Source organism: Zonotrichia leucophrys, chromosome 2 (assembly GCF_028769735.1).
Source record: "Zonotrichia leucophrys gambelii isolate GWCS_2022_RI chromosome 2, RI_Zleu_2.0, whole genome shotgun sequence".
NCBI classification, from domain to species: Eukaryota; Metazoa; Chordata; class Aves; order Passeriformes; family Passerellidae; genus Zonotrichia; species Zonotrichia leucophrys.
In genome coordinates, this window is record NC_088171.1 from 121,705,039 (window position 1) to 121,727,045 (window position 22,007).

At 37.8% G+C, this 22,007-nt stretch overlaps 1 protein-coding gene across 5 annotated transcripts in view; it reads right to left on the reverse strand.

The window, feature by feature from the left end:
- Nucleotides 1–729: 729 nt before the first annotated feature.
- Nucleotides 730–22,007, reverse strand: part of JPH1 (junctophilin 1) — an 82,569-nt gene continuing 61,291 nt past the window's right edge. Inside the window, exons 4-6 of one of the 5 annotated variants that reach the window (XM_064706245.1) lie at nt 11,058–11,719; nt 3,484–3,579; nt 730–1,628 (exon numbers count right to left, since the gene is read on the reverse strand). In XM_064706245.1, the coding sequence (XP_064562315.1) occupies nt 3,499–3,579; nt 11,058–11,719 (743 nt within the window). In that variant the 3' untranslated portion in view covers nt 730–1,628; nt 3,484–3,498. Of the gene's footprint in view, nt 3,378–3,483; nt 3,580–10,567; nt 11,720–22,007 lie in introns of those variants that run through there. The other 4 variants (XM_064706244.1, XM_064706242.1, XM_064706243.1 and 1 more) reach the window with 4 other exon arrangements.

Below are 22,007 nucleotides of genomic sequence, written 5' to 3' on the forward strand. Positions count from 1 at the left end.
GTTCAGATTTTTATATGCATTAGTATATTATCACGTTCGTACACCTTAAGAAATATTTCATGGACACTTTAATTTCTGAACACATACGCTGTAGATCACAAATGCCAGAGAAGAATAATCTCACTGAGGTTGACTTGAATTTTTTTTGGCATTAAAATTACTTCTGTTCATTTTTCTTGAGAATGCATTTTTCTCCCCTTACAGAGCCAAAGATGTTTTTAGGGAGCAGGTATTGTGCAGAAAATAAAAATTCTTAAAGGTAAGCTTCATGCTTGTATCAATACTTTAAAGAACAAGACAGTAATGATTACTTCCTAAAAATATATTTCCATTAAATAGAAACTACTAATAAAAATTGCTCTCCTCTTCAACTAAACGTTAGGATTTCAGTACAGTTGGCTACTAGTATGAACTGGAATAATGGAAAATAAAATTTGCAGATGATTGAGTAGTTCAGCAAATATTGTGGTTTTAAGACAAAAGGCAAATTTTCTCTGTGTAAATATTGGCCACAAACTTCATGCTAATTTTGAACCTATGAAGATCCTGAGGAGCAGTGAGGCCCAAAGAAATGAATTACCCTACAAGAGCAGGTGTTAACGGACCAGTCACTCACAAATTAAAACAAAATTGATCAAAACATCTTGTAGTGGGAGTGTGTTTAAGATACTACATTTATCAAGACACAAAATCCTGTATTGAAAGATAAAAGAAGACACAAAGGGAAGCTTGACTTTTTTGTTTTAATTTATTTTTAATTGTTTCCCAGAATCACTTTTGTTGAAAACAGTAACTCACAATTATATCAAAGGGACTAGAATTTCACCCATTTTCCTGCTTCACTCCTGTTTATTAATAGATTAGTTAGAAAAATTGCTTCCAAAGAGTGAACAAAGTAATTCATAAACAGGAAAAAGTAGTCTGAAACTCTAATAATAACCAACTTATTTTTATTAGAGCAAATACAGTTGTGAAAACTGTACATTGTACATTTTGGGTCAAGAATTATAAATAGAGAAACTCATAGATAAAGAGTTCATTCTTTGACAGCAAGAAACTTTAAATAGACAAAATGACATTTTTAAGTACATTGGCAGGCTTCATTGTGCTGTCCAAAATGTAGTGTACAGTATAACAACCAATTATAAATAGCCTTTCATGTAAAATACAACTGTGCACGTTTTAGAAAAATACCAACAATTTGTTTGAGCTTTGTTTTAAAAAAGCTTATAAATCATACATATTTATAAATGGTACTAACATGCTTACTTAAATTTATAAACATTTTTCATAAGCTTTGTTACCCATTATTTCCAGAGCATAAAGTATTTTAAATAAACATTTAATAGGAATTAAATATGTCAGTTACAAAATTACCTCTCCTCGTAAGGAGACAGGGGGTGATTTAACAGTGGGATGGAACATTTCATCCATTAATTCAAGGCTTACACAGTAACTTTTAAAATTTTGTTCTTATTTAAAAATTATTTTCCTAAATTTAAAACACAATTTAAACTTTGCTGTTTGATTTTCTTTAAAAATAAATATACACGTTTTATTTTCATTTGCTCTCTTTCTGCTTTCTTCTTTATCCACACTGGCCAAAACACAGGATTCTCAACATACTTCTGTAAAAAACACCACGGTGTTACTGCCCTGCTCGGAGCTGCTTCGCTGCACAACATTCAGTCCATACCTACGGTACTTTACTAGGCTGCATCAAAAAATAGCTAATGTATTTGGTAAGAATGTTGCCCATTAAACCATGCAAAAACTTAGAAAGTTTACAAACAGGTTCAAAAACTATACTGTATGAAAGATTCTCTAATAGAGATAAAATAAACTGTAATACAAGCCCTTTGCTTTTTGCAGCTTTAAATTAAAATGTTTGCTTGCCAAATGATCACACCACATATCTTCAATAAATAAGCATGCATTTCATTAATATAGGGTACAATAATTACAGTATAATGGCACATAAAAAGAAACGTGATCACCTCGTTTGAACAAAGGGCTATGAAACTACTTAAGACAAACGTTCCAAATGAAAAATTTTGAGGCTTTTTTAATGCTGAGGTAAAATTATAAATGGACTTTAAAGACACTGAAGGCATCAAATTGATAAACAATCACTTAACATTTTTAAATGCTCTACCTGAATGTATTCAACACAAATCTAGCACTTTTAAAGTTATTATTTATTATGAGCATTAGCTAACTGTCATTGGCATTAATGTGCACCCAGACAAGACTTTATTTTAACTGCTGTCAAAATACCTCAGTGTTGCAACATAATAATTTAAATCACCAATTACCACAGCACCAAAATTAAGAAAAAAAGAAAGAAAAAGTCAACATGCAAACCCCATATCTCACCTTTCTTGGGTTATTTTGATATCCTATACCCTGTTTAGAATGTACTTCTACCAATGTAAGATTTTTTTTTTTTGATTATGAAAACTTTTGCTTGGTATTTGCATAAGTATTTGAGCATTTTAAGGAAGATAATAGTATCTTTAAATTTTGCAGTAATGGTGTATTATTTACTGAACCTTCATGCAAAATGACTCTTCAGGTTTAAGAGAATTAATTTAAGAATTTTTTTCCCTGGACTAGGAAAATATATTTGATTTTCGGCTTCGGCTGCTAGGCAGAACTGGTAGCTTTCTCCAGGCTGGACTAAACACTACTTATGGCTATACATCAAATTTCATAAACAACAAATGAACAGAATCATGCACAGGCAAATGAAATTCGATCTCCCAGAGCACTGCAGGAGATGTTAAAAGCAGCAGGTAATGGAATAAGACTGGTGACTGATGTTGCTAACTATTTCTTCTAATGAGATAGGAGTGAACGCTGGAATCACTTCCACAGCAACAGAATCCTCTGACCACATTCCTCTGGCAGTCGTTTTCCCATCTCCCCACTAAAAACATCAGACGGTAAAATAGTAAGGCAGCTGTTAACTTCCATCAACAAAAAGTGCAGCTCCGTACATTTCCACTTTAGTCACACTCTGCTGGAACAGATGGACAAGCCAACGCGCTTCACTGGCGGGGCTGCTTCAGCAGATTATTTTGTTTGTTTTCCAACATGGCTGCTTGCTTCAGCTTTCAGAGGACCCCAAAGCCACGAGCCACCAGCAGAGAAACTGATCTGGGCCCCTGGCTGAATTTTCCAAGTTTCATCTCTCTTGCGTCCCATCCTAATTCCAAGCCTCCTTCCCTGTGTCTGAGTATGACAGGTGCCATTTAAAAGGCTGATGACACAACTGCAGAGAACTGTGGGCTAACACCACTAGTTGTCATGACTTCACTGAAGGGTCAAAACAGTTACAATATTAAATAACTATGTTGAATCACATTCAGGCATAGCTAAAATTAAAGTGGGGAACGTTAAAAGTATGTGAAGAAATTAAATCTTTATTATTTAAGGTGGGGTGGATATGGTGATTTTATGTGAAAGTGAGACCTTCCTTACCTTTTCTAATTCCAATCAAGTAAGAAAATGGACAAAAAGAATGGCTAAACCAATATTCAACAGCATTACCAGGGCGATCATGACTGAGTTAGGGCCCTGAAAATAAAATGAAGATATTAGAATTAATGCAACCTCCCACACAGAGACAGCAATGAACAAGACCCAACTTCACAATTTCTATAGGTTTTGATCTTGGTCTGAAGGAAACAGCCCCTACTGCTGAAACACAGCCACCACCCTTGATATTTGGTAAGATAAATATCACCTGTGTGAAAAGGAGCTGGATAAATACAGGTGAGAGCACATTACTGCTCTGTTCCTAATCACACTGAGATTAAGCCACCTGACAAATACAACTGCATCAACAAATGAAAACAAACCCATCAACACAAAAAAATATTAGCTTAAAATAGAGCAAAACAAAGAATGTGAACTACTTTAGGAAAGCCAGAATGCTGCTCTTCATCCTTACAGAGGGTTCCTTTTTCAGTTCCAACCCATTTCAAAACAGACATAACAAAGATGCTTTATAAAAAGAATACATTTATTTGATAACCCAAGTAGAAAAGAAAATTTACTTACCATTGCACTAACAAACCTGTTTCCATTACAGATTAAAATGCATTTTGCACCTGCAAATTTAAGCTTGTTTTGATTTACTCAGACACTTATCTTTTTAGACTTATGGACTGAACTGAAAAGTCAAAAACTCCTTCCATTCCTAGCTAGAGCTAAAATTAGTTACGAAGTTTAAATCATTACACCATTTTAGTATTTCTGTGAAGCCAGAGAATGGTTTTAAATGATTTTTAGCAATTTTGAATATTTTTTATTTTTTAAATGGATGCTTTCTAATCATCAACTTGAAAATATGTCCCAACAGATGAAAATACTCAATTCTCTTCTGCCCTTAACATATTTGGTTTATTACATCATGATTTTACAAAGATTTTAATATTCTTTTATTTTACAGTTGCACTGTAAGCAGAAACTCTTCATTTAGACAATACTTTCCTAAATCACAAATCATGAAGCCCACTAGAAAATCTGTGCAGAAAACTATCTTGTGAGCTACACAAGAATCACTGGCTTGCAGAAGAAGGTATGTATTGAATGAGAAATGATACAGTGTTTTCACTTTTCATATGAGGCATGCCTTGGAGAAGTTCATTATGCTTCATGACTACATAATGCTAACATCAACTATGTAATTTCTGGAATGCTAAGGTGTAAGAAATTACTATTAGTAATTTGCTGCAGCAGTATAAGTGGGAAGCTATAGAATAGTACTTGTGTCATTATTATATCACATGGTCTCCTGAAACAGTCTCATTGAACACCTTTAGTCAAAATACAGCTTTACACAGTGGTTTTACAGCTTTACACAGCTTTACACAGATGGCAGGCCAGATGTTGAATAAGTCACAAAACACGTTATGTCAGATACTGCTTAAATCCCCGGTGAGCCTAAACCTCATCAGCACCTCTATCCATAACAGCCATCAAGTTCCCTTTGCATCAACTCAGAGGTGTCTGTTCACATGCTGAGAAGCACATGTTCAAGTGCAAACAGTGACTGAGATTATCAGAATGCCAATTAAATTATGCCATAGGGGTAATAGGATTGGCAGTAGCACCCACATTTTGCTTAATGGTGGAATGTTTAAAATATTCACTAGGAAATTGAAGACCAGGTTTAATGACACCTTAGTCCAAGTGGTTTTGAATAACAAGCTCCCACTTACCAGTGGTGTGTTTCAACCATCAGGTCACAGAACAGAAGTGGAACCATGTTCCTTCCTCCTTAGTGGAAGTGACTCACCATGTGCCAAAGCATACGAGACGCTCAGGGGCACAGAACAGGCATAAAATAAAGCACAGCTCCAGACACGGTTACCACAGCACCGTGAGCAGCCTTGCTCTCTGCAGAATTGTGATTTCATTACACTATTCATTTCCACTAAGATGTGGGTTCAACATCTTTCTGGTGTTAGGCACTGGAACAGGTTGCCCAGAGAAGCTGTGGTTGCCCCATGACTGGAAGTGCTGGACAGGGTTTTGAGCAGCCTGGTCTAGTGGAAGGTGTCCCTTCCCATGGCACAGGGGTTGGAACCAGACAGTCTTTACGTGTCTCTTCTAAGCCAAACACTCTATGGTTCCATAATCCTATGATTCTAATAGGAATTGCCCATGTGATTCAAATCAGGTCAGTGGCTCCTTTGTAGTCTGAATCCCACCTGAAGATTTTACAGTTATACTGCTCCAGGAACTGCAAGGAAGCGTGAAGATCTTTGCCAAGTACCATTACAATTTTTCAGGATTTGACCATCTAGTACTTTGCATATTTGAAAATAATATCTATGAAAATCATATTGATTTTTTGCAACTGAAAAAGAAAAATTGGAACCTATGGTGTCTTCAGAGGAGCCAAGCACTTGCTAATTACCTGAAATACATCACAGAACAGCATCCTGGTAGGTGCAAGACACACTTTTGCTGATTGCCAAATTGGCACTGCAGCTCTAATGGCAGCTCAGTATCATTAGTGCACAGCCTCAGGTAATTAAGCTTGTTGGAGGGGAAAGTGACTTTTCCTTTGATACATCTGTCAGTTAGGTTAGGTGTAACAATCTCACCACAATAAAATTAGAAAATTAGGCTGAAAACCTCAGGGGCTATGCTCTGAATCAAGAATAATCTACAAAACAGAAGCAAGTGACACCTTAAGAACTGGGCTGTTGAGTTCACATGAAGATCATAGAAAAATATGTTATATCTTTATGATAATGAAATATCATAAAGATTATCTCTTTATACAAAGAAGTAAAGCTCATATTCTTTGGCCTGCTATGTGCATTATGTTTCACCTACTGATAACCATACCTTTCAGCCGAAAGCAGGATTCCCTGATACATTAAAACATGATCAAACAACATTTATGAAGCACACAGTTATTATGCAATGAACTACCACCTGTTTTGAAGACACCTTTGAAATAAGCATTTAATGCTTTAAGACAAATACTACAAGTAAGACTTTAGTGTCCCACAAGGGCTAAAAATAGCAAAAGCCAAAATTAGTTTGAACAGTCCTAGAGTGACTAGAACAGGTGCACTAAAGAAGCTGTAGTAGAAACCTTCAGTCCTGCTTGAATTTACCCTTTCAGCTTCTTGTAAGTTAGACATTTATGTAGTTCAAAATACAACCACATGATTAGTTTTCATCTGGGGAAGAAAAAAAGTTATTTTCCTAAAATGTAGTGCCAGGAAATTAAAGACTAGGCTTGTAATTCCATTGCATTAGAAATGTTCATTAAATTTAGCATAAAGTTCTTGCTCAGAGGGTTTTTTTTTTAGGATCAGGCAAATACTGATCTTTTTTCCAAACATCATGGTATTTATAGCCCTTACTAAATGAAGGTTAGGTGAACAAAAAGATGAGAATCGAACAAAAAGATGGGAGTAGAATCACTGGGTGACATTCAGGTAAAAACCAGGCTAAACACTGTGTGTTTAAAAATCTTTACTACCTGCCAAATGAAAAAAAAATTACAGTTTAGTAAAACACTCGAGCCCAGGCTTGTTATTTGTCCTAGGGCAGTACATGGACACGTATCAGACACGATAAAAAGTGTATTCATGAATGTACACTGCAATAGTGTTTTGTGAAATTCAATCCTATTTTTCACTTAAATCCAAGAGAATCTCCAATCAGCTCATATTCAAGGTAGGACAGCAGTGTATAAGCTGAAACTGGGGCCAGAGGCTGCTAATGACCAGTCAGAAACAACAGCACTGGTTTGTGGTCAAGGGTCTCTGTGAACACTGTGCCAAATTTAAGGTAATGTGAAGGAGCCTCATTCTCAGTGAAAGAGGGGTGATTTATCTCTCAGAAATAATATATATCTCTCAGGTGACTTTGTCATAGTGCTTTATGCAGGATTTCACCTCGATAAAACTGTGACTCTTATGAGTTCTGTAATAATTTAAAACTTTGATTTTTGAGTATCAGGGAATAAGTAAACAGAGAAACACACTTAAATGTGTGGCATAAGACGTATGTGCTGATATTTTTCAAGTATAATGCCAGAAATGGGGATATCTAGGGAATCAAGACTGTTCCTATAACTAACCTATTGCACAGATGATACTCAACGGCATTCTTGAGGATGTAACATTCACAAAAAATATGAAACACGAATTTGAAAACTAAAATAAGCTGCTACAAGCTTTGCTGCAAATAAAGTAGTTTAAAGTTCTTAATCCAAATGAAAGCTGATGTTGCATTCAGGTATGAAAAATGGCTTTGATTTAGACTCAGAGAAGGAAGAACTGAAAATCTTCCCTTCTGGATCTGTGCACTTAATGCATTATCATTGGAAACCTGGAAAAAGCACAGCACAATTTTATACAGCACTTTCAGATAATCTAACAAAAGTGCTCGATAAATGTTAATAGATTCATTTTTTTGCATTCCAAAACCATGTTTTATCATTCTCTTTTCATGAGCGTGAGACATCTTTTCTCTTTATATTCCTTAACAAATATATTTTAGAACTTTTATGGAGGATCTAAGGCAGACTTACTTTCAAAGCATAACAAAATCATGTGTCAGAATGACTAAAAAGCAATTGCAGTTTCTTACTGAAATAAAATAATTTCCCAATGCAACTCTAGAATTCTGAAGTCTCTCAACATTCAGAAACATCTGGGATAAGGAGAAGTACATCAATTAGGAAGAGGGAAAAGGGATTTAAACTAGAAAAGATTAAGTTTAGATTAAATATTATGAAGAAATTCTTTACTGTGATGGTGGTGAAGGACTGGCACAGGCTGCCCAGAGGAGCTCTGGATGTCTCATCCCTGAAAATATTCAAGACCAGGCTGGATGGGGCTCTGAACAGCCTGGTCTAGTAGATGTGTCCCTGCCCATGGCAGAAGAGTTGTGAAGCTAGATGATCTTTCCAGGTCCCTTCCAACCCAAGCTATTCTATGATTGCATGAGTCTGGCTTCTCCTCAGTAACTGTGCTCTCTTAACTTAGTCACTGCTTTATTCCAACACACTGCTGAGCTCAGTCCAGGAGCCCTGCAGAACAGGCCACTGTTTTTCTGAAGCTGAAAGGTGATGCTGAAAATGAAAAGTCTCCAGCAAAGTTAGCAGTCATTCTGTACTGTTTCTCCCTCAGACTGCTGGGCCAGTAGGCCACTCTTTTTTGCTTTAATCAGTTTAGCATTTTTACGCCCAGCATTTTGAAGAAATAAGCATGTAGGAAATTTAGTCTATGAGGGCAAATTAACAAACACATATAGAAGACTAGAATATTTGAAAAACACTCACATACATCTACATACATCTTAAGATACTGTTACAGTAAAAATGAATTCCTAAAATCTACCTTACTTCCATACTGGAATGCCAGCAATGAGAATAATGCAATTAGGATGCTACAAATGAAGTAGAGTGACCTAGAGTCACAACTGCAGTATCAGTGAACAAACAGTAGCTAATGCACAATATCTCATCATTTTTACACCTTTTGTGATAACAGGCTGTAGGGTCATGGTCCTTATCCTGATTATTCTAGAAGGTAAATAAACTGCTGTTCAGATAGCTTACTTGTTAAGATGAAGCCACCCTCAGCTCCAAAATATTATTTGGAATGAAGGAAAAATAAGGACTATTTCTAGTGACTTATTTTCACCAGAGCTAAAAAACAATTCCAATTCAGCTTAAAAATTGTACATACTCACTCAACATTTACAAGCCTGTCAGCTTTGTGTTACCCTACATAGGAGTAATATCTGCGAGATTTGAAAGGTTAAAGGGCTGATATCAGCTGTAATACAGATTTGCAGATTACAAAACCTCTGTGAACATTTACTTTGATCCGCACAAAACAGAATAAAAGCTTCCAGCAGAACTACAGAATATCATCTTGGCAAAAGGCTCATTATCAAACTACTCAGTGATGGCTCCAAAACCCTGGCATCTGAAAACTGATGGCACATTTAATCAAGATCCTTAAAATCAACTTAAAACAAGACTTTTATCTGAATCTTCAGCTGTTGGATCTTCTGACACATTTGCTTGTTAGCCTGGGAAACTGTTTTATAAAACACACTTACAGAAAGTGACTTAGTATATCGGGGGTTTTTGTGCCTTGAATTTTTCATTTTAAGATATGTTGTAATCATTCTTGCAGCTCTTTGTGTGACTTCCCCTCAAGGTTTTTTTTTTTCATTTTAAATCCCTGATTTACAGACACTATTTTATCCCAGAAGTGGTTGCACCTGTGCCAAAAGCAGATAGAACAGACTCCCATGTACTCTTGCTTAATCTTTTCTGTTGATAAATCTAGGGATTATATTAGCATCTCTGAACAACAGCAGCAGACTGGGAGCTCATGTTCAGTTGCCTCTCTTGCTCCTGATCCACCAACCTTTTCCAGTTCTGATCCCGCAGTGCCAGGCTCTAGAAATTGTCTTTCATGTACAATATTATATTTTGCTATGCTGCCATGGATAATTATACTTTCAGCCTTCTCAGCAGTTGATTTGCATGAGCTTGTATTTGCCTTCATTACAGACCACTCTCCTGGTCTCAGTGTCTTCTATAAACTTCATGGACAATATTCTCATGCCCTCTTGTATGTCATTTACAAGAATGTGATCAGAGTAACAGAATTGATGTAAGAATGACCTCACCAGAATAATATCAAATAACTGATGGTTTTCTAATTACTTTTTGAGACCCATCAGTCAGTTTAAAAAATTCTTTTAATGTGACATTTAGCCTTTGCATTAGTCTGTTTTTCTTGTCAGAATACATGACCATGTAAAAGCAAATCAAGTGACCTTCTTGATTGAGATGACGATTCTTCTGCCACACCTGAAGATGCCAAACTTGTTTGACAAGATCACTTCCAATTCATGTTGGTGGGAAATTACTCCCCCTCTTTATTATCTAGATTTATTATTAATGAAGTCTGATGTCAATTATTCAAGTGTTTTGCATGCAATTGGTACTAGGCTATCTGCATCTCTTTAAATGGGTAATTCTGTTTATCCCATCAATAACGACACACTGTTTGTTCTGTAGAGTATCACCAAAAATGACTCAAAGAAACAATGCTTATAAAAGAGAAACATTATGACTATTATCTAGAACTCTTCATTCACTAAAGGCTAACTTTAGTATGCAAAACTAATGATTTCCTGAGTTTCTCTTGGCCCAAAAATCACAGAAACATAATCAGAGATTCTGAATTTCATAACCTGGCTTTTTCTTCTAACATGAAATAGAAATGCTATTAGTCATCACTCCTTTTCTGCATAACTGTTGATAATTTTATTATTTTAATAATAATGAAATTAAGAGTCACACTGGTCTGAAAGGGTATTTTAAAAACTCTGCTTATTCTAGACTGGAATATTTCTTCCTCACTCCAGGTGAAGCGGTGTTAGCTAGCAGACTGTATCCAGATGAAGATTTGACAGTGCTTACTTAGATTGCAAAGCTCAGCACTTAGAGGCACAAGGGCAGTGAAAGTGAAAATGTTTCTTGTAGTACTTACCGAGCTGTTTCCTACTTCTTTCTCCATTGCTGAATGGGACTCATTATTAGCTGGGTTCTTTGGTGCAGCAAATTCTGGTTTCTTAATTTTTATGTCAGGCTTGTTTTCTTTGGCATCTGGCTTACCCCCAGATCTAGCAGGACTTGGCTTCTGAGAGGGTGGTATCCGTGCAAGGGTTGATGGTGAAGGGTTGGCATATTCATCTTCTTCCCTGAGCTCCTGTGGAAGCGCTGTTGGATTTGTTTTTACATAATAGCCATGGTAGTGACCATGCAGCTCCCCATTCTCTGTGCTGCTGGCATTGTGCTGGGCTGAGAACTTTGGCTGGTGTTTCCCAGCTGCTTCCTCCTTCACTGGTGCTTTTGAATATAAAGGCTTGTTAGTCGTGGGTGTTATATTCTCAGTTGCTAAAAGCTTTTTTTCTTGACTGAGTCTTGCCCCAGAAGTGGAGCTTTGCCTTTTCAGTTGTTTTGAAGGAGAAGTCTCAGAAGAAAGAGGAGGACTATTTCTTGGGCTTGCTTCTGGGGTTCGAGGGGGTGTAGTACCTTTTCGATAAAAGTGAGGTGACTCTTTTGGGGAGGGTGGTTTCTCCTGACCTTTTTCTTCAGATTTTTCTTTTCCATCCATTCCTTCTTGAAATTTTTGTTTGATATAATCAGGGCCTGAAAAACAGTGTAACAGAAATACTAAGATCAAAACAAAGTTCACAGTGAAACTATTGCACTGGGATGTCAGACTGTACTGCCTTGCTAAAATGCAGGCAGGGGTATATGTTGCCAACAGTTCATTGACATCCACAGTGATTTACTCCAAATTGCTCAGGCACAGGAGCTATTGTAGCTTTTTGGTAATTGTTGGAACAACTTACTAACTTGGCTCAGTCACTCTACATCTTCAGCTTTTCAAGGGGCCATGGTACGTAAACTGCCCCTAAGTAAAGTCTGAGTGACTGTAGATTGTCTAACCTTACATCACCTACCATGCCTTTTCTGAGAGGCAAGTTCTGAGGTATGTTTTGCTTGATTACCCTCACTGATTTAACTTCTCATGATCAGAGTACCTGCTTGATATGTAGCTAACCATGAGAATGAAATGTCTCTTTTTATCTTGTAAGCTACAGGAAAAAGGGCTTCAATCACTTTTTTCCCCCTTTGGGTGAATGTCAGCTTGTCTTACGTACACATATAAGTGCCTTAAACTCTCACATGCTGGCTTTGTCTTCCAGAACCAATCACTCCCACATGAAGACCCAGGTTAACCACTCTAGTCACTAATACAATTCCTTCTTAGAAGGCAGGAATACAAATTCTTTCACATTCACCAGGAAAATACAGAGCAGGAAGTGTGAAGAACATCCTCTCCCCAAATTCTAGCTAAACACCCACATGCACACTCACTACTAGGACTCACTTATCAAAGTGCACGCCTGTACAGCTGTTAACATAAACACAAACTGGCTGACATGCTCTGCTCCAAGTTTTGGTTCTCAGATTTAATTGTTTAATGGTAAGACCTCAGCAAACACTGCTGAAAAAACCAAAATTGCTGTAAATCTGTATGCACTGTAGGCAATGTTTTCTGCTTTACTTCCTAGAGGTCATATTTCAGATTTCAGGATCAGTTTCCGTAAAAATTCAGAAGTTGGGGAGCTCTGTGATCCAAGAACTGCTGACAATCTTCATTTATTTTCAAAAATGGCTTCTGAAAAATACATTGCAACTTGTTTCTTCACCTCTATCTTTGCTAGCACCACAACTTTCCTTCGATTTCTTTACCCTTCTCTAAGTGAGCCTTATCTGTGCTTTAAGTCATGGAGAAATTCTGTGCCCAGAGAAGAATGTCTGCACACATTTTTCTGCTTTTGAGTTTAGAGGAGGCTCTAACTGTGCTCGGCAGATACAGTGTTTTTACAGATGCCAGAAGCATATGCATATCTACGCAGTGCGAGGATGAGAGGAAGGAAGAGCAGCATGAAGCTTTTGGAAGTTACTGAGTCATCTGGTAAGTAAGCATTGCTGAGATGAAGAATTACTCGGCATGCAAGGTCTTTTGAGCAGGAAACATTTTTGGCATATCTGAAAACCAGGGGTGGAAACAGGGAGCTGTTAAGAAGGAAGGCTAGACACAGACAAGCCGGGATTTGTTCTCAAATGACATTTGAGGAGGAAGTTTTGAGGAGTTAAGCCTGCACAGAGGGAGAGAACTAGAGGCTTGATTCACAGCTTTTTATAATCTTCCTGGTAAAAGGGAAAGCCAGCACAACACAAATTAAGAGTTTCTATATATAAAGTTACAGGTATGATCGCCATTCAAAAACTTCTCCATCGTATCGGGGATTTCCTTCCACCTTTGCTGAGATACATAAGGTAATGCTGAGGGGTTTAACATGCATAAACTTTATTTTTCATATCTTTTCACATTAGATGTAATTAGGGGTGTAAAGAGAAAAGGATACCTAAAAGAGCTCTGACTAATCTTTAAGCCCAAGCCACAGAGCTGTCAAATTGCAATGATTATTCATTATGGACAGACCCATATTCACATTAGCTTGCTCTTTATGACTGCCGTGGCTAAAGCATCCAATTGGAACACTATCTCTTAAGTCCTACAATGCTGCCTAAATTCTGAAAATTCACATACTGTGACAGCTCTGCACTGCCTCCTTTATGTAAAGATTTGACTTTTACTAATATCTCACAGCACTTGACAAACTGAAGACACTTTCATAAGGAAAACATCAGAAAATGACATCAGAAATTACTTCAGAAATGTCATTCCTCTCCACCCTTTCCTGCAAGCAACTAAAAGCCTCCCAAAGTTGGCCAGAGAAAATCCCTCTCATCAAGAGACCTCCAAGCTATTGGAATTTTTGAAAACCGAAGGGAACCCATGGTCTCAGCTGCCCATGTCTCACCAAGAGACCGGTGGAGTGAAGAGTAAAAAACTTAAAAGCAAAACAAAAATACAATCTGGAGCTTCCCGAAGAAGTTAAGTTTCAACAGGCTAACAATGCCACACTCTCACTGGGTATTTGGAAATATTTGATGCTACGTCACACTGAGCTCCACCAGAGAATGCTGTATCCAAGTAACATCTGAGGGTGTCTGACCAGATATATTCAGCCATTGCCTTAGCACAGCACAGCAGCCCTCCCTTCCATCCCCAGAACATCACACATGGATATTAGAGATACACCCCTTGCCTCCAGTCCTGTCAGGCAAGTCTTTCCAACACTGAAATTCTTGGCCCTTTGCTGAAGTTCCCTTTGGAGATTGTCCAAATCCTTTTTAAACATCTGTTCACTGTATCCAATACAATTGGATTGTGCACCTGTCCCAATCACTGACTCCAAGCAGCAAGAACTCAGCTCCCACTCCTTCCAAGAACTAAAAATTGCCAGGATTTAACTTGTCCCCTTTGTTAAAGACATGACTCTACAGACACGGGTAAGGGAGTCCTTCATCATAAGAGCAATCTACAGCACAAGTTTAAAGAACCAAGGGCCAAGAGTCACTTACATCCTTTCGGGTAACATTTCTTAGCTGGCTGATCTTAATGAGAAAGAGAATAGAATTTGAGGGAAAAGTGGCATTATCTGACCAGGAAATAAACACGGCACTCTGGTTCTTCAGTTTGCAGTTCAAGCAAGCAGTAGATCTAGATATGATATGCCTAAGGAGGTCCTGAGATGCCTAAGGAGAACCTGGTCTGGAATGTAGAACCAAGAAGTGCTATCTAACCAAGGTAAGATGAATTTGTGTGTTTTCTCATGGTAACAGGCTGGCTGTGCTACCATTGGATCAAAATTGATGCACCTTTACTCCATCAAGGTCAGCCACAGGGTGGTTTTGGCTCACATACCTGTTGTGATGCCAGCAAGTGGATGGCACCACTGAAGTGTGAGTTAGCCAGTATTTGGGGAGAATAGCCTCCGAAGGCCAAAGGACTGTGTGGATGTGTGCACAGAATCTCACACAGCCTGATGGTCAGCTTGAACAGCATTTCAGTGATGGCTGTGGGGTGAGGGAAGCTTTGCTTTGGTTGAAGATGCTCTCATGGTTGCTCTAAATCTAGGATTTCTTGTGAATTTCTTATGTAATATGTCCTTCCTCCTGGAAGGGCTCCAGTAAGTGATGTGACAGCATGGCCAGCCCTGTAAATGAGAAGAGAAGGATGCCCTGGTTCTGCCACAGCATTTTTAAGGAGGTGACAGCCACATGCTTTCCCCCATGGCCTAGCGAGGCACATGTATTGGCAGCATAGGGCTGTGGCAGGATTGTGGCTCAAGGAGCATCTGAAAATGTCATCTTGCAGGACACTGTGAATGCAGCCACTGCTTCTCAAGAAGGCCGAGAAGAGCCTTGTGCCTCATCAGATCAGAATGAAATCTGAAGCTTGAGAGGGACGGTAGAACACATCTAGGATAGTGAGGGAAAAGGCATACATGAAATTGCATCAGTGATTTTTTAAATATCTTACCATTCTGAGCAATTTAGGCAAAATAAGCATTTCATATTGCAATTTTTTTTTATCTACTAAAAGCAAAAGACTGTAATGCCACTAATGCAGGCTCCAGTACATAATCTTTTAAGAATATAATATTTAAAGTACTACTGATGCTGAGTGATGTGATTCAATTTCAAGGTATGTTAGAAGTACTTATTAGATAAACATATGCTTATTTCTGGTACATGTTATGAGATGTAACCTATCTTTAGTGCCACATAGAGAGTTAACAAATAGACAGGGTTTTAAAGAGTAATCCAAATAAGAAACAAAGCTGTAATTTCATCATTATGAGAAAATTCATGTTGTGCTTATAGACAAATTCCAAATGTGAAGCACATAGCTCACCTCCTAATTTTGTTCACATGTATGAACTGTTAATGGAAAGATGCTCAATTTTCACTATAATGTTTAACAACAGTCTGTGGGGTAATGGTGACACAATCAAAGTTACCTGCTCAACCAGAACACTGCAGTCTATATGCAGACCTTCCAAGATTAGAGGCCTCTTTTTACTGAACTACTCAACATTTATACAAAAAAAAAGAGAGAATTCCTGATCTGAAAAGTTCACAGCCTAGAAGTAAAAACTAAAGCTTACAACAATAGCCCATGTTAGTGAAGGGGAAGCTAACCCAAAAGGAAATAATGACCCAGAGCATATGTTTCATCTGAATAACCTTTCTGAATTTAGTGCTCAGCTGTGAATAAAGTACCAACATGCTTAAAGTTTTTCTAAATCTTTGACAAAGTTAAAGGTGCTGAGAAAGCCTTTGTCAAAACTAGGAAAGGAGTGTAAGCCTCCTGAGTAATGAAAACTCCACACAGCACTTTGGCCATAAGTTTGTGGCCTACCACAAATGTCTTCTTGCTGAAAAAGCTGAGAGCTGATCTGCCAAATCAACATTCAAAGAGAGAAGGAAATAATAAATGACAAATAAGTTTCTTACTGCAGATTATACCCTAATACAAATCCAGAGCATGAGACGGTTGAAGCAAAAGCTTAAGACTTTTGTATTTAAAGGAACTGTACTAAAAAAGGAAAGTGTTTACTTTATGTTGGCACTGCAGGTTGATATATACTGTTCAGGAAATAAGGCAGTGAAAACAATTTGGCTTATCTTCTGATGTTTTTGATGGTTTTCTCATATGTCACTGTCAGCAACAATAGGTACGCTCTCAGTAAGACTGCTTTGCTATTCTGATGAACTTAATAAAATTGTGAAAAGCCAAGTGAAAAATCAGAGGATCAATTAATACAGAATCTTTCTTCCTTATGTTAGGCTTTCTAAGGATAGGACATCCAGTATAAAAGAATTCCTCAGGATGGTAAATGTAGGTGAAGAAATATAAATAATCAATTATCAATCTCTTAAAATAAATGATTCAGTGAGTCATTATGGAAGTGCAAATAACTATATTCAGTAAATTTTAGAAAGATAGGGTTTATTATTATTTCTTCATTGGAGAGATATGAAAGGAGGGAGAAGAACTATAATTAATATCATTAGTACCTCCTCTGTTTTGTTCTTAATTTTCTGGTGGTTATACTGGTAACAGAGAACAAAAAAAAACCCTCTTAAGTGCTAGGCTGCTGGCTTGAATCCAGCCCAACTGAATGGAGAGTTGGGCAATGCCATATGCAAAATATGTTGATGAACTCACTGGAGCAGAGATATGGTTATGTTTTTAGTAATGTTTGATAGACTGAACTGGGACTGAATAGGTCTGGAAATTAAAAATTATTGCCAGAGAAATAAAAGGATATAAGGCAAGGTGCTTAAAGAGCAATAGGGCTCTGAGACAACAGTTCTGCTTGACTTAGGTATGAGAAGAACAGAACAGGACATTTCAGTCAAAAGGGACTTAGAACAATCATCTTGTCCAAGTCACTAACTAATTCAGAGCTGAGCAAAAGTTAAAGCCTGTTACTAAGGGCATTGTCCAAATACCTCTAGAACGCTGACAATCCTGAGCCATCAAACATCTCTCTAGAAAAGCCAGTTCCAGTGTTTGACCACCCTCCTGGCAGAGAAAGTCTTCCTAAAGGTATTTTAAGAGGTTCTCACTGCAGGTGTGTGCTGTACCCTTCTGATGGATGCAGTGACCCAGCAGTAGGGCATGGAATAGTGCAGCTCCACCATGGTTGGGTCAATGTGCAGCAACATAAGAACTGTCTTACTCCTAGTGATGCATGGATAAGTTATTTAAGAATTCCCTAGTTAAAAAACACATAGGCAGGCCTGGCTGCCCTGTTTCAGCTGCATCTGAAGTTGGTTATGCCACCTGGAATAATGGCTTTCTTTAACTGTACTTGAGAATGCTTTAGAGAATAGAAAACACATTAGCCAAGGCTTAAAAATAAAGCATGTCACAAAAGAGAAAAAAAATTGGAATGGAAGGGATTATTGACACTGTCTTGTGAAATGCAGAAGAAACCCAAGTCTGGATGGCTGATTTAACTTTTAGCCTCTGATGGCAGCTGCATTTTGGTGAGGTATGACCAGCATTTTAAATGCTATTAAGCAGCTTCCCTAGCTAAGGGCAAATAAAAAATCTTTCCTGGATCAATTTTAAAATTCCATTTGGCTGCCTTAGAAAATATACCAGCATGGAAGTATCATGGTGGCCACAATGCAAACACAAGAGGGAGAGGAGTCCATTTTCTTTTTGCACAATCCAAAAAATACTCCAAAATATAATGTTCATTACTTAGAATCTTTCTTAATTCACTCTTAATTGCAAATCTTCATTTCCTACCCCTCCCTCTTTGAAGATATCTTCCCTTTGCTGAAGTTTTCTCCAGCTTACACTTTCAGGGTTTCTCATTCTGTTGCTAGCATTGCTGCTTCCTTAAGCAGTATTCCTGGTGGTCTTCCTCCTCATGCTGGACTGGAGGCAAGACTGCAGCTAGCATGTGCCAACAGCTACTCACTAAATCCATGAGTACCATGGAGATTGATGCCTACATGTGTTTAGTTTATGGAACTGTTCTGTTTGATCTGGCAGCCTGCTGTCTTTGAAACCATGTTCTACCAACATGACCGAAACATACGACAAAGAGATAGAATATAAGATAGAATATAAGCTGATATTTTACTATTGCCACAACCTGACAAAGCCACATCATCATCCAGCAATGTAAAAGTCAGAGTATCTTCCCAAGGAGTCCTAGTCCACCTAGGACTAACTTTAAATGGTGGCATCACTGAATGCAAGCAGACTTCAAAGCAAATGGAAATGCAACCTTCCCTTCTTGCTAAGTAAAGATAAGGACCTACAGAAAGTATTCACTGGTAGAAATTGCTTATTAAGTATCTTGTTCAGAAGAACCCAAACCACAAAATTCTTGCACATCAAGGTTGCTACTTTATACCTGCTCAGGGAACAGTTTTGTGCAGCACCCCAAACAACTTCTGCATAGTTTTGCCAGAATATGTATCTACCATATTTTAAATATCTGCCAATGCTTTATTTTCCTGACTGTGACATCAAGAAAATGACACAGCCTTTTCAAAACCCCCACCAAATGCTTCCCGACATGGACTAGACGGAGATCAAAAGCCTTGAGTTACTTATTTACTAACCCCATGTACAGAGACACACACACACACAGACTTTGGTCAAACCCAAGTTTTTATGCCTCTGTGTTTACTCTGCTGTGATATTTACACAGCACAATACAGTTCTTGGTGTGACCTGACTACTTTACTGTCAATGTCTCTGCATTTTGCACAGGTATTTGTTGAAAAGCATATGACACCATGTTATCTCACAATGCTTTTGGAAAGTATCACAGCGTCTACTCAAGCACACTCGAGCTGCCAGCAACAGCAATGGCAACAGGAAAGGAAATGGACTTCAGCCAAACAATTCACATCATAGGTAACATCACAAACTTGTGAGTCTAGCAGTAGGATGATGAAACAGATATTAATGTAATTTCTACCGGCAGAAAAACCAGACTGCCTCTTCTCTCCATGTCAGTTCCTCCAAATCTGAAATGATTTTGAGTTACCCTACCATTAATACACCTGCATACAGAACCTAAATAGTGTTTTTGCAATTTGGACTTTTGTATTATCCATTAAATAAAGAATCATTAAGGATAAAAGAATCCCTAAAAACAAGATTTTCTTCCTCTCAAGGTTTATAAATGCATCATTGAAGTGCAGACACATACACACTAATGAATTTCAAAAGCTGTCTGGAGTCAGCACCAAGAACAATTAATTTATGCTTATGTACCCAATCTCTGCTCCATTCCTGTAACTGCTTTAGCAGGTGACTGAAGTAGCTGTGGTATTTCCAAAACAGGGCAACATTTCCTAACTGTATCTGCATAGCAGTCTGTAAGCCTTTATACTTCTGGATTCAATACCATCAGGAAAATGTAACAAATTTATCTTACCTGGTAGAGGGCACTATGAGTGCTGCACAACTATCTCTAACACCTCACTGGCACTTCAGCTTATGGACACAGAAACTGCCCGTGACCAGCAATCTTAATTATGGCTTGCTTTACTTACCCTGCATTTCTGTTGATGAATACTGACAGAACTTCAAAATATATCTGTCAAGATTACATGGTGATGCATATGACTCCTGTATCTAGGACAGGCTTCATTTTTCCAGGGTAGATAATATGCAGACATTGTATTTAATGTGAATGATCCCAGCCAAATATCACATGCACTATAATCTACTTGAATTCTTCTAAGCCTGCAGGCTGCCTAACAGGCGATAACTGAGAAGGTAAATTTTTAGCTTTTTCACAGAAAACCTAGAGACTACTTTACTTCATCTGAACTTCACTGGGGCAGCTGTTAACTGTAAAAATAGTTTTTTTTAAGCTCTTCAAGGATGGGCAAAAGTGAAAGGCTGTAATCCTATTCTCACCGCAAGCGCATATTCTCTGAGAAGATGAATTTTAAATATAGAGAGAGACTGTTAATGTGGCATAATAACTGTCTTTACTCAGTAGAATTCACACTTCTTTACATTTCTCCCAGCATGTCCAGATCTTTCTGACATGATGATCCCCAAAGTTCTACACAGTATTTCAGACTCAGTGTCACTGGGATCATGCAGAGAAGGGACCATTCTCCATGACGTGCTTCTGTATATACAGCCTGGAAGGGTATTAGCTACTTCTCTTATCACATTTCAAGTGCATGGCTATCATCCTGCTCCATGGGACTCTGGCAGCTTTAGCAGGAGTAGGTTCATGTCTGCTCTCCAACTGGCCAAGTCTGTCAGCCTGCCTTAAGAACTGTTTTTCAGTAAATTCAATAAACAAGTGAATTTTTTGCCAAAGCCCTTCTAATCTTTACCTCTTTTAAAATCCTTATTTCATAAAGACACGGTGCCTGTTTTTATGAGAACACCCTTCTGTTCTTCCACTACAGAAAAAAGCAGAGCCTAGGATACGCACTCAGGGCTTGGGTTGTAGATGTCAGCACTTCTCATGCCTGTGGAATATCTTCCAAAAATGCTCAAAACCGGGAAGACAGTAAATACAGGTATGTCAGCTAACAACCAGCATTAATTTTGAACATACAGGCATAGATATAGATAGGAGAAATAACATGGAAAAACTAGACAGCTTCAGACTCCACTGATTCTACAGATCTAGAGATGCATTACTACCTTAAAATAAAACTCCAGATATTTCTAAGGGATTCATGATTATATTACATGATGTCAGACTTAATTTTTTTAGAACCCTCCTTTATCACCTTGTATTTATAGAAAATACACTGGAAATTATGAACAGGAGTAAAATAAAGAGACTTGAAATTTACTGCTTTTGAAATACATGGCTTTATTAATTTTCTTGGAGGGTTGAGGGCTAATTCAGTATTTTTCAAAACCCGTACTCGTTAAGCTGTACCACACTTCCAGCAAAATTAATTTCTTGTATCTAGCATTGAAATTAATTATAAAGTATAAGAGCCTGGAGTGACTGCTGCACTGCAAATGCCAGAACTGGAGAAATACAACAATCAATTTAATTCTGCTAAAACTAGGGTATGTGAGCTGCTTAGTCTTGCATCCAAATCTGGCTTCTTTCCAAAATGTTCTTATTCTTTTGTATTTTAGGAGAAACCCCACTCACCATGCCACTTACCATTCTGACCTCACAAAGTGTCATTTCTTTCCTTTCCCATTAGTGCTCTAAGTTTTCAATTCTAAACTCTAAGTTTGCAGTATCCATGTACTGCTCCTCTCCTCCAAATCTATCCCATACTCTTCAGTTTGGCAACTGCCTTTGGCAAAATACTTTCTGCTCTTCATCTGATACTTTTTGAGGAACCTCTGCGATTTTCTTAGCCACATTTCAGTATCAGTACCCCACTCTTACCATCCTTTTACACAGGCAACCATTCTCCTCTTCTGGAACAAGTCTCGTCTGTTAACATCTGTGATTTATCCTTTTAATTC